At 45.8% G+C, this 12,500-nt stretch overlaps 1 protein-coding gene across 1 annotated transcript in view; it reads left to right on the top strand.

Moving 5' to 3' along the window:
- The window catches only part of LOC311247460 (inactive rhomboid protein 1-like), a gene marked incomplete at both ends in the record, with an annotated part of 11,286 nt that extends 6,412 nt beyond the window's left edge, over positions 1-4,874 (top strand). The window contains 2 exons of the mRNA XM_084338502.1: positions 1,586-1,799; positions 4,668-4,874. Coding sequence (XP_084194628.1) covers positions 1,586-1,799; positions 4,668-4,874 — 421 coding nt within the window. The remainder of the gene's footprint in view (positions 1-1,585; positions 1,800-4,667) is intronic.
- Between the last annotated feature and the right edge of the window lie 7,626 nt (positions 4,875-12,500).

Here is a 12,500-nt window from a genome sequence, read left to right as displayed (position 1 = left end):
TGTTCAACAAAACCATCAACGTTGACTCAGCTATAGACCTCTCTCTTATATCCAAACAAGCAAATATACTGCTGACAGTTCAGAACGTTGAAGATTTTTCACTCCATAGATTAATCTAGATTAATTGTTTTTAACGCTTTAATTAATTTAAATTAATCTCCAGAGTTAAAGCATTAATTTTGACAGCCCTAATATATATATATGCAAAACTAAAAACAAAAATTATATATGTAAAACATGAAAGAAATAAAATAAAAAATTTAAACATGTTATTATTACACTAACATGTGAATCAATAAACACACACTTGAAAGACTCCTGACCACATACACTACAAAAAGCAAATAGACATAAACATTGGACAATCTGATCATCGTCACAGAGATCTTTTTCATGACACGTGCGTTCAGTGTACAACACGCAAGCCGCTACAGTAGGGAGGCAGGCCGCGTCTTCCTGCCGTCACCGGAGAAGACATAATATATTCTTTACATCTGTGGCGCAGCGTTCGTTCTCCAGGGAGGACTTCGTTGAGTCTTTTATGATCGGAGGCCAAAATGAAAACCCTTTGTTGTTTTGCTTCACTTCTGTCGCTAACGAGACGAGCGGCGCGTCTGAACGCTTCTGGGCTCTTGGTGTGAGGTTGCATCAGCCTGGTGCTGGGAGCCCTGGGATGATACTGTGTGTGTGTGTGTGTGTGTGTGTGTGTGTGTGTGTGTGTGTGTGTGTGTGTGTGTGTGTGTGTGTGTGTGTGTGTGTGTGTGTGTGTGTGTGTGTGTGTGTGTGTGTGTGTGTGTGTGTGTGTGTGTGTGTGTGTGTGTGTGTGTGTGTGTGTGTGTGTGTGTGTGTGTGTGTGTGTGTGTGTGTGTGTGTGTGTGTGTGTGTGTGTGTGTGTGTGTGTGTGTGTGTGTGTGTGTGTGTGTGTGTGTGTGTGTGTGTGTGTGTGTGTGTGTGTGTGTGTGTGTGTGTGTGTGTGTGTGTGTGTGTGTGTGTGTGTGTGTGTGTGTGTGTGTGTGTGTGTGTGTGTGTGTGTGTGTGTGTGTGTGTGTGTGTGTGTGTGTGTGTGTGTGTGTGTGTGTGTGTGTGTGTGTGTGTGTGTGTGTGTGTGTGTGTGTGTGTGTGTGTGTGTGTGTGTGTGTGTGTGTGTGTGTGTGTGTGTGTGTGTGTGTGTGTGTGTGTGTGTGTGTGTGTGTGTGTGTGTGTGTGTGTGTGTGTGTGTGTGTGTGTGTGTGTGTGTGTGTGTGTGTGTGTGTGTGTGTGTGTGTGTGTGTGTGAGTGAGTGAGTGAGTGAGTGAGTGAGTGAGTGAGTGAGTGAGTGAGTGAGTGAGTGAGTGAGTGAGTGAGTGAGTGAGTGAGTGAGTGAGTGAGTGAGTGAGTGAGTGAGTGAGTGAGTGAGTGAGTGAGTGAGTGAGTGAGTGTGTGTGTGTGTGTGTGCGAGTGCGTGTGTGTGTGTGTGTGTGTGTGTGCGTGTGTGTGGTGGGTTTGTGTGTGGTGGGTTTGTGTGTTGTTGCTGGTACTGACCGGTCCAGACTGGTCCGGGGTCAGTAGTACGTCGCTCCCGGTACTGACTGCTGTCTGCGCGCAGGGGCACGGCGGACTGGTTCGGGGTCAGCAAGGACGGCGACGCCACGCAGAAATGGCAGCGGAAGAGCCTGCGTCACTGCAGCCTGCGCTACGGCAAGCTGAAGCCCCAGGTGCTGCGCGAGATGGACCTCCCCAGCCAGGACAACATCTCGCTGACCAGCACGGAGACCCCGCCCCCCCTCTACGTCTCCGCCTCGCAGCACGGCATGCAGAAGGTACGAGTTCTGTTGACCCCTAACCCCGCCCCCCCTCTACCTCCCCTAACCCCGCCCCCCCTCTACCTCCCCTAACCCCGCCCCCCCTCTACCTCCCCGCCTCGCAGCGCGAAGCTAACTGGAAGCTAACGTATTTACGTTACCATTTAACGTGTCAGAAACCAGGGTGTTACCATTCAGGTAGGAATGTTGAACCCAAATGCAGAAGGAAGGTACGGAGACGGTAAGTTGCTCTTCTCAACAAACTGTGTTTCCTTTTTATCGTCGAAACATCAAGAGCGATAATAGAGTATACTTTAAACAAAAGGAAATAAATAATAATCAAAATGACGGCAGAGGCGTCCTCCAGGCCTGGAGCGGCACGACTCTCCGTAGACAGCGACTCACGGTGACGTTAGATGAAGAACTGACACATGAGAGAATAAACTCAAGGCCGTTATAAAGAGAGTCAGATACACAGCAGGCGTCAATCAGCCAATCAGGACAACCTGGAAGAGTAGAGAGGGTGAAATACTACAGGGTGGGTTAGGAGCTTTTACTCCTAGGAGAGAGTAAAAGACCCAAACGTAATGTGACGTTAAAATAAAACAGAAGGTAAGGGTTTCACTTCTGTTTTGGCCTGGAAGCTAACTGGGAGCTAACATGAAGCTAACTGGGAGCTAACTGGAAGCTAACTGGGAGCTAACATGAAGCTAACTGGGAGCTAACTGGGAGCTAACATGAAGCTAACTGGGAGCTAACATGAAGCTAACTGGAAGCTAACTGGGAGCTAACATGAAGCTAACTGGAAGCTAACTGGAAGCTAACTGGGAGCTAACATGAAGCTAACTTGAAGCTAACTGGAAGCTAACTGGGAGCTAACATGAAGCTAACTTGAAGCTAACTGGGAGCTAACATGAAGCTAACTTGAAGCTAACTGGAAGCTAACTGGGAGCTAACATGAAGCTAACTTGAAGCTAACTGGAAGCTAACTGGGAGCTAACATGAAGCTAACTTGAAGCTAACTGGAAGCTAACTGGAAGCTAACATGAAGCTAACTTGAAGCTAACTGGAAGCTAACTGGGAGCTAACTTGAAGCTAACTGGGAGCTAACATGAAGCTAACATGAAGCTAACTTGAAGCTAACTGGAAGCTAACTGGAAGCTAACATGAAGCTAACTTGAAGCTAACTGGAAGCTAACTGGAAGCTAACTGGGAGCTAACTTGAAGCTAACTTGAAGCTAACTTGAAGCTAACTGGAAGCTACCAGTTTTGACCATTTAACGTGTCAGAAACATGTTCCTGCAGCCGTTTTATTTTGTAGAACTTCAGTAGAACTAGTCAAGTGTCAGCAGTCTTACCTTTATGTGCATCTACAAGTAAGATAAGATAAGATAAGATATTACTGTAATGCATAGGCGGCTGGGTGGTGCAGCGGACTAAGCGCTCGTCACCAACGCGAGAGACACTGGTATGTCAGCGTTGCCTCCAGCTTGGCCGGCCGTCATACTGGCTCGATTGGCGGTGTCAGCGGGAGGGAAGCCGGTGGGGTGGTATTCTGGTCGTTGTAAACAGCGACTCCTACAGGTCGGTCAGGGCGCCTGCACAGCGAGGAAGGGATACGATGAAGGTAGTGTGAGCCTCCCACACGTTACACCTCGACCAATGAGAGTCCGCGCTGTCAGGTGAAAAGATGCTGCTGGCTGTCTCCTATGTCTCGGAGGAAGCATCTGATAGACTTCAGGGCTCCCTAGACCGACCAGTGGGGGGCACATGCGAGCAACGACCAGGAAGGGGAGGGGAGAATTGGCATAACGACAAAAAATTGGGATGGGAGAAAAACACAGAAAAACAAGAGGAGAAAAAGTGGATAAAAAAATAAAAGATATTATTGTAATGCATAATATAACTGATAGGGCAGACAGACCCTCACCTGCACCTCGATCACACGGCCTACTGGCTCAGGATGTGTTTATTCATAGTTAATTATATTGGTTACACTGCTCATTATTTACTTTTCCACTGTACTATAATTCTGATCAATAAAGGAATAACTCTTCTTATATTCCTTTATTGATCCCCTTGGTTGTAATTCTGAGGTAATAGCAGAATGGGGGAGGGGGGAGGGGAGGTACAGGTATGGGCAGGGTGATAGTAGAAAGACATACATAATAGGCAATAAAGTTAGATCTGAATATAAAGATACAAGAATAAATAAACAGTATAAACAGTATAATTAACTCTGAATAATAAAAATACGAGAAAAATAAACATTGTAAACAAAGGTGCAGATGATAATATCGGTTACCGGTATATTATTATGTTACTCTCAATAAAATATAGGCAACGATCCTGATTTCCTTCCATTTATTTTGGGGACCTCGTCTAAATATTACAGTTCTGAAGTATAAACAAACTGCTGTTTCAATAAAAACAAACAATTCTGAGTCCAAAGTAAACCAAACCAAATCAAATAAAAATAAAAATAATAAAAGATCTGGTCATTGTGATGTGGGAAATAGTTGCATTAAAACATTAGCTTAATAGTCTGCAATATTATGCACTGCTCTTGGTCTGCCAATTTTGTGCTCATTTTATGCTACTGTGAAGCACTTTGAGCTGCAATTCTTGTATGAAAGGTGCTATACAAAAAAAGTTTATTATTATTATTATTATTATTATTATTATTATTATTATTATTATTATTATTATTATTATTATTATTATTATTATTATTTTTAAGTTGAGGCTTTACTCTTGAGTCAGTCAGATATCCTAAGTGGATCTTCTGTGATGTGTTTCCACGTGAGACGGATGTAGTTCTCCTGTCTTCCTCCGTCCGGTCCTCTCTGACCTCTCTGACTGACCCCTGACCTCTGACCCCGTCAGATCGTGGACCCGCTGGCTCGCGGCCGGGCCTTCCGCATGGTGGAGGAGGTGGACGGCTACAGCGTGCCCCAGACGCCCATCACCCCCGGCGCCGCCTCGCTCTGCTCCTTCGGGAGCTCGCGCTCCGGTCTCAACCGCCTGCCGCGCCGACGCAAGAGAGAGTCTGTGGCCCGGATGAGCTTCAGGGCGGCGGCCGCGCTGGTCAAGGTGAGGCGGCCTCTACTGTGTCTCTACTGTGTCTCTACTGTCTCTACTGTGTCTCTACTGTCCTCTACTGTCTCTACTGCCTCTACTGTCTCTACTGCCTCTACTGTCTCTACTGTCTCTACTGCCTCTACTGTCTCTACTGTCTCTACTGTCTCTACCGTCTCTACTGCCTCTACTGCCTCTACTGTCTCTACTGCCTCTACTGTGTCTACTGTCTCTACTGTCTCTACTGCCTCTACTGTCTCTACTGTCTCTACTGTGTCTCTACTGTGTCTCTACTGTCTCTACTGCCTCTACTGTGTCTCTACTGTGTCTCTACTGTCTCTACTGTCTCTACTGTCTCTACTGCCTCTACTGTGTCTCTACTGTCTCTACTGTGTCTACTGTCTACTGTCTCTACTGTCTCTACTGTCTCTACTGTCTCTACTGTCTCTACTGTGTCTACTGTGTCTCTACTGTCTACTCTGTCTCTACTGTGTCTACTGTCTCTACTGTGTCTCTACTGCCTCTACTGTCTCTACTGTCTCTACTGTGTCTCTACTGTCTCTACTGTGTCTACTGTCTACTGTCTCTACTGTCTCTACTGTCTCTACAGTGTCTCTACTGTGTGTCTACTGTCTCTACTGTCTCTACTGTCTACTGTCTCTACTGTGTCTACTGTCTCTACTGTGTGTCTACTGTCTCTACTGTCTACTGCCTCTACTGTCTCTACTGTCTCTACTGTGTCTCTACTGTCTCTACTGTCTCTCTACTGTGTCTCTACTGTCTCTACTGACTCTACTGTCTCTACTGTCTCTACTGTCTCTACTGCCTCTACTGTGTCTACTGTCTCTACTGTGTCTCTACTGTGTCTCTACTGTCTCTACTGTCTCTACTGTCTCTACTGTCTTTACTGTGTCTCTACTGTCTCTCTACTGTCTCTACTGTCTCTACTGTCTCTACTGTCTTTACTGTCTCTACTGTCTACTCTGTCTCTACTGTCTCTACTGTGTCTCTACTGTGTCTCTACTGTCTCTACTGTGTCTCTACTGTGTGTCTACTGTCTCTACTGTGTCTACTGTCTCTACTGTCTCTACTGTCTTTACTGTGTCTCTGCTGTCTCTCTACTGTCTCTACTGTGTCTCTACTGTGTCTCTACTGTCTCTACTGTCTCTACTGTCTACTGTGTCTCTACTGTGTCTCTACTGTCTCTACTGTGTCTCTACTGTGTGTCTACTGTCTCTACTGTGTCTACTGTCTCTACTGTCTCTACTGTCTTTACTGTGTCTCTACTGTCTCTCTACTGTATCTACTGTGTCTCTACTGTGTCTCTACTGTCTCTACTGTCTCTACTGTCTACTCTGTCTCTACTGTCTCTACTGTCTCTACTGTCTCTACTGTGTCTCTACTGTGTCTCTACTGTCTACTCTGTCTCTACTGTGTCTCTACTGTCTACTGTGTCTACTGTCTACTCTGTCTCTACTGTCTCTACTGTCTCTACTGTCTCTACTGTCTCTACTGTGTCTACTGTGTCTCTACTGTCTACTCTGTCTCTACTGTGTCTACTGTCTCTACTGTGTCTCTACTGCCTCTACTGTCTCTACTGTCTCTACTGTGTCTCTACTGCCTCTACTGTCTCTACTGTCTCTACTGTGTCTCTACTGCCTCTACTGTCTCTACTGTGTCTCTACTGCCTCTACTGTGTCTCTACTGTCTACTGTGTCTACTGTCTACTCTGTCTCTACTGTCTCTACTGTCTCTACTGTCTCTACTGTCTCTACTGTGTCTACTGTGTCTCTACTGTCTACTCTGTCTCTACTGTGTCTACTGTCTCTACTGTGTCTCTACTGCCTCTACTGTCTCTACTGTCTCTACTGTGTCTCTACTGCCTCTACTGCCTCTACTGTCTCTACTGTGTCTCTACTGCCTCTACTGTGTCTCTACTGTCTCTACTGTGTCTCTACTGCCTCTACTGTGTCTCTACTGTCTCTACTGTGTCTCTACTGTCTCTACTGTCTCTACTGTGTGTCTACTGTCTCTACTGTCTCTACTGTGTGTCTACTGTCTCTACTGTGTCTCTACTGTCTCTACTGTCTCTACTGTGTGTCTACTGTCTCTACTGTCTCTACTGTGTGTCTACTGTCTCTACTGTGTCTCTACTGTCTCTACTGTCTCTACTGTGTGTCTACTGTCTCTACTGTCTCTACTGTCTCTACTGTGTGTCTACTGTCTCTACTGTCTCTACTCTGTCTCTACTGTCTCTACTGTGTGTCTACTGTCTATACTGTGTCTCTACTGTCTCTACTGTCTCTACTGTGTGTCTACTGTGTCTCTACTGTCTCTACTGTCTCTACTGCCTCTACTGTCTCTACTGTCTCTACTGTGTCTACTCTGTCTCTACTGTCTCTACTGCCTCTACTGTGTCTCTACTCTGTCTCTACTGTCTCTACTGTCTCTACTGTCTCTACTGTGTCTCTACTGTCTCTACTGTCTCTACTGCCTCTACTGTGTCTCTACTCTGTCTCTACTGTCTCTACTGTCTCTACTGTCTCTACTGTCTCTACTGTGTCTCTACTGTCTCTACTGTCTCTACTGCCTCTACTGTCTCTACTGTGTCTCTACTGTGTCTCTACTGTCTTTACTGTCTCTACTGTCTCTACTGTGTCTCTACTGTGTCTCTACTGTCTCTACTGTCTCTACTGTCTACTGTGTCTCTACTGTGTCTCTACTGTGTCTCTACTGTGTGTCTACTGTCTCTACTGTGTCTACTGTCTCTACTGTCTCTACTGTCTTTACTGTGTCTCTACTGTCTCTCTACTGTCTCTACTGTGTCTCTACTGTGTCTCTACTGTCTCTACTGTCTCTACTGTCTACTCTGTCTCTACTGTCTCTACTGTCTCTACTGTCTCTACTGTGTCTCTACTGTGTCTCTACTGTCTACTCTGTCTCTACTGTGTCTCTACTGTCTACTGTGTCTACTGTCTACTCTGTCTCTACTGTCTCTACTGTCTCTACTGTCTCTACTGTCTCTACTGTGTCTACTGTGTCTCTACTGTCTACTCTGTCTCTACTGTGTCTACTGTCTCTACTGTGTCTCTACTGCCTCTACTGTCTCTACTGTCTCTACTGTGTCTCTACTGCCTCTACTGCCTCTACTGTCTCTACTGTGTCTCTACTGCCTCTACTGTGTCTCTACTGTCTCTACTGTGTCTCTACTGCCTCTACTGTGTCTCTACTGTCTCTACTGTGTCTCTACTGTCTCTACTGTCTCTACTGTGTGTCTACTGTCTCTACTGTCTCTACTGTGTGTCTACTGTCTCTACTGTGTCTCTACTGTCTCTACTGTCTCTACTGTGTGTCTACTGTCTCTACTGTCTCTACTGTGTGTCTACTGTCTCTACTGTGTCTCTACTGTCTCTACTGTCTCTACTGTGTGTCTACTGTCTCTACTGTCTCTACTGTCTCTACTGTGTGTCTACTGTCTCTACTGTCTCTACTCTGTCTCTACTGTCTCTACTGTGTGTCTACTGTCTCTACTGTGTCTCTACTGTCTCTACTGTGTGTCTACTGTGTCTCTACTGTCTCTACTGTCTCTACTGCCTCTACTGTCTCTACTGTCTCTACTGTGTCTCTACTCTGTCTCTACTGTCTCTACTGTCTCTACTGTCTCTACTGTATCTACTGTGTCTCTACTGTCTCTACTGTCTCTACTGTCTCTACTGCCTCTACTGTGTCTCTACTCTGTCTCTACTGTCTCTACTGTCTCTACTGTCTCTACTGTCTCTACTGTGTCTCTACTGTCTCTACTGTCTCTACTGCCTCTACTGTCTCTACTGTGTCTCTACTGTGTCTCTACTGTCTTTACTGTCTCTACTGTCTCTACTGTCTCTACTGTCTCTACTGTCTACTGTCTCTACTGTCTCTACTGTCTCTACTGTCTCTACTGCCTCTACTGTCTCTACTGTCTCTACTGTCTCTACTCTGTCTCTACTGTCTACTCTGTCTCTACTGCCTCTACTCTGTCTCTACTGTGTCTACTGTCTCTACTGTCTCTACTGTGTCTCTACTGTCTCTACTGTCTCTACTGTCTACTGTGTCTCTACTGTCTCTACTGTCTCTACTGTCTCTACTGTCTACTCTGTCTCTACTGTCTCTACTGTGTCTCTACTGTCTCTACTGTCTCTACTGTCTCTACTGTCTCTACTGTGTCTCTACTGTCTACTCTGTCTCTACTGTCTCTACTGTCTCTACTGTCTACTGTGTCTCTACTGTCTCTACTGTCTCTACTGTGACTCTACTGTCTCTACTGTCTCTACTGTGTCTCTACTGTCTACTGTCTCTACTGTCTCTACTGTCTACTCTGTCTCTACTGTCTCTACTGTCTCTACTGTCTCTACTGTGTCTCTACTGTCTCTACTGTCTCTACTCTGTCTCTACTGTCTCTACTCTGTCTCTACTCTGTCTCTACTGTCTCTACTGTCTACTCTGTCTCTACTGTCTCTACTGTGTCTCTACTGTCTCTACTGTCTCTACTCTGTCTCTACTGTCTCTACTGTCTCTACTGTCTCTACTGTGTCTCTACTGTCTCTACTGTCTCTACTGTCTCTACTGTCTCTACTGTCTCTACTGTCTCTACTGTCTCTACTCTGTCTCTACTGTCTCTACTGTCTCTACTGTCTCTACTGTCTCTACTCTGTCTCTACTGTCTCTACTGTGTCTCTACTGTCTCTACTGTCTCTACTGTCTCTACTGTCTCTACTGTCTCTACTCTGTCTCTACTGTCTCTACTGTCTCTACTGTCTCTAATAATAATAATAAATAATTCATTTAATTTATATAGCGCTTCTCAATAACCCGAAGTCGCTGACAGTAGTCGGGAGCAGGGGTACAAACAAAGAGGCGAAAGCAAAGAAACAAAACAAAACAACAAAGAAACAAAAACAAAGGAACATGAGACCATGGGGGGAACGGGGGAGACAGCCTGATGGCACAAAAAAAAGACTAGAGACATATCGATCAGGTTGGAGGGGAGGGGGGGGTTTAGGGGTGGGGGGGGTTGAAGGCAAGGGAGAACAGGTGGGTTTTGAGGCGAGCTTTGAAGGTGGAGAGTGTAGGGGAGTCTCTGATGGACTGGGGGAGGGAGTTCCAGAGTCGGGGTGCAGTGCGAGAGAAGGCCCGATCTCCGAAGTTTTTGAGCTTGGATGTCGGGACAGTGAGGGAGGCAGTGGAGGAGGACCGGAGGGAACGGGTTGGGCGGTAGGGGAGAAGGAGATCAGTCAGGTAGGGGGGGGCCAGGCTGTGGAGGGCTTTGAAGGTGAGGAGTAGTGTTTTAAAGTTAATGCGGTGTTTGATGGGGAGCCAGTGGAGGGAGTGGAGGACAGGAGTGATGTGTTCGCGGGACCGGGTGTTAGTGAGGAGGCGGGCGGCTGAATTTTGGACCATTTGCAGTTTATGGAGGGAGCGGGAGGTGATACCAGTGAGGAGGGAGTTGCAGTAGTCCAGGCGGGAGGAGATGAAGGCGTGAATGAGGGATTCAGCAGCGGGGGGGGAGAGGCAGTGACGGATTTTTGCGATGTTGCGGAGGTGAAAGTAGGATGTTTTACTCTACTGTGTCTCTACTGTCTCTACTGTCTCTACTGTCTCTACTGTGTATCTACTGTCTCTACTGTCTCTACTGTCTCTACTGTGTATCTACTGTCTCTACTGTCTCTACTCTGTCTCTACTGTCTCTACTGTCTCTACTGTCTCTACTGTGAGCTTACATTTGCACTCTGGTTGGATGCCAAACCTCTTTTCGTTGTACTGTACTTGTGCTGTATGCTGACAATACGTTTGAATCTAATCTAATCTAATCTAATTTGATCTAATCTAATCTAATTTGATCTAATCTAATACCACGATACCAGTTCTAAAACCACACCACGGTAAAAACCTAAAACACCAGGACGTAATGGAATTTAATATTGTATGACGGAACATTCTGTAAGATTCTTTATTAAATGATTTGTATTAATTAAATAACAGTATGAGGACTGTGTGTATAAAATTATCTTCTTCTTTGTGTTCATCACCGACTCCTTCCATAACAGTCGTTATGAGCAGTTAAAAATAGGTATAAACACAGACAGTGTGAGCTATATATGAAAACCGTGTGTCATTTTGAAATAAACACACCGGCCGCGCGCGGCTGCTGGTGCAGAGAGCGGTATGTTTAGACGTCCGTCACACGCGGCCCATCTGTGCATTCCAATGACTCCCACCGTCCTTTATAGACTATTATAGAATAGTTTCAGTGACAACAATAACATTCTAACATTCACGACCCCACTTCACTTCCTGTTACGGTGTATGTTGCTATGGGAACAGTTTGAACCCAAAGGTATGGGTGACAGGAAATACCTTTGGGTTCAAACTGTTCCCATAGCAACACACACTGTGTAGATGGTGGAGCAGAGCACTGGCATAGCACTGGCACTGCCACGGTTAGGATGCCAACAGACCATCACACACAATATCCTGACTGGTAACAGTTTGGAAAAACTACTGTTTCACTACAGAAACAAGCATTTCATCATAAAGTATTCTGTATTTTATTATTATGACAAGTAATAAACAAACTTGAAACTTGAAACATGAAATAAATCCTCACACACACACAGTCCTCCACGCACATAACTAACGTCACGGTGACCAATCGCAGTCACTCTTATTGTCCGGGACCAGATCCGGCCACGCCCCACTCCCAGTAAAAAGTGGGAATCTCTAGAATGGGTTTCGGGCGACGCTAGTATACGGAAGTGGCTCTCAAGGTGACGATTAGACAACACTTTATGTTGTCAGTAGATGGCAGCATTGGTTTAAATTCAAATTAAAAGGTGAAAATGTTGAAAACTACAACACTGCATTTCCCAAGAGCCTTAGCACAGGTCGCAGGTCACTGGGATGTGTCTATATTCTCCGACGTGATCTGAACAGCGGTAAACTATTATTGCGACCTCGGAATAGCGACCGCGAATGGTCAACTAATTATCTTAACCAAAGTGCGCTGGTAGCGTTACATATGTTGTCTAAAGGGGGACATATGGTACAATTTAAGATTCTAATGATAATTGGCATATAAAGGACAACACAAAGCATCGTTAATTTGTAAGAAACCTCAATGAAAACAGCGCAGGGTGCTATTGTTGTGAAAATGTGATCGAATCCTATAAAAATGTGGACGCATTTGGTTTACGTTCCGTTATGTATTTCATCAGAGAGGTCATAGGTCAGGGTCGCCCGCAGTGCAGCGCCCCTGGAGCAGTTTGGGGTTCAGTGCCTTGCTCAAGGGCACTTAGGCAGGATGCCGGGCACCGTAGATGTAATACCAGCCACCCTTCAGTCACCGGCTCACAGCTGGAATACACCCTCCTGGTCTCTGGGACGGGGATCGACCCCGCGACCTTTCGGTTATCGCCGTCCTGCAGTCTGCCTGGTCCTGGACCAGTTCTGTACCAGGAAGTAACACCAACATGTACATGTGTGTGTGGTGTGTGTGTGTCTCTCTCTCTGTGTGTGTGTGTCTCTCTCTGTGTGTGTGTGTATGTCTGTGTGTGTGTTCTGTGTGTGTCTCTCTCTGTGTGTGTGTGTATGTCTGTGTGTGTGTTT

This window comes from Notolepis coatsorum, assembly GCF_963971535.1.
Source record: "Notolepis coatsorum genome assembly, contig: SCAFFOLD_2759, whole genome shotgun sequence".
Classification (NCBI taxonomy): Eukaryota; Metazoa; Chordata; class Actinopteri; order Aulopiformes; family Paralepididae; genus Notolepis; species Notolepis coatsorum.
Note: the sequence above shows the minus strand (reverse complement) of the source record. Positions and strands in the feature narration are given on the sequence as shown.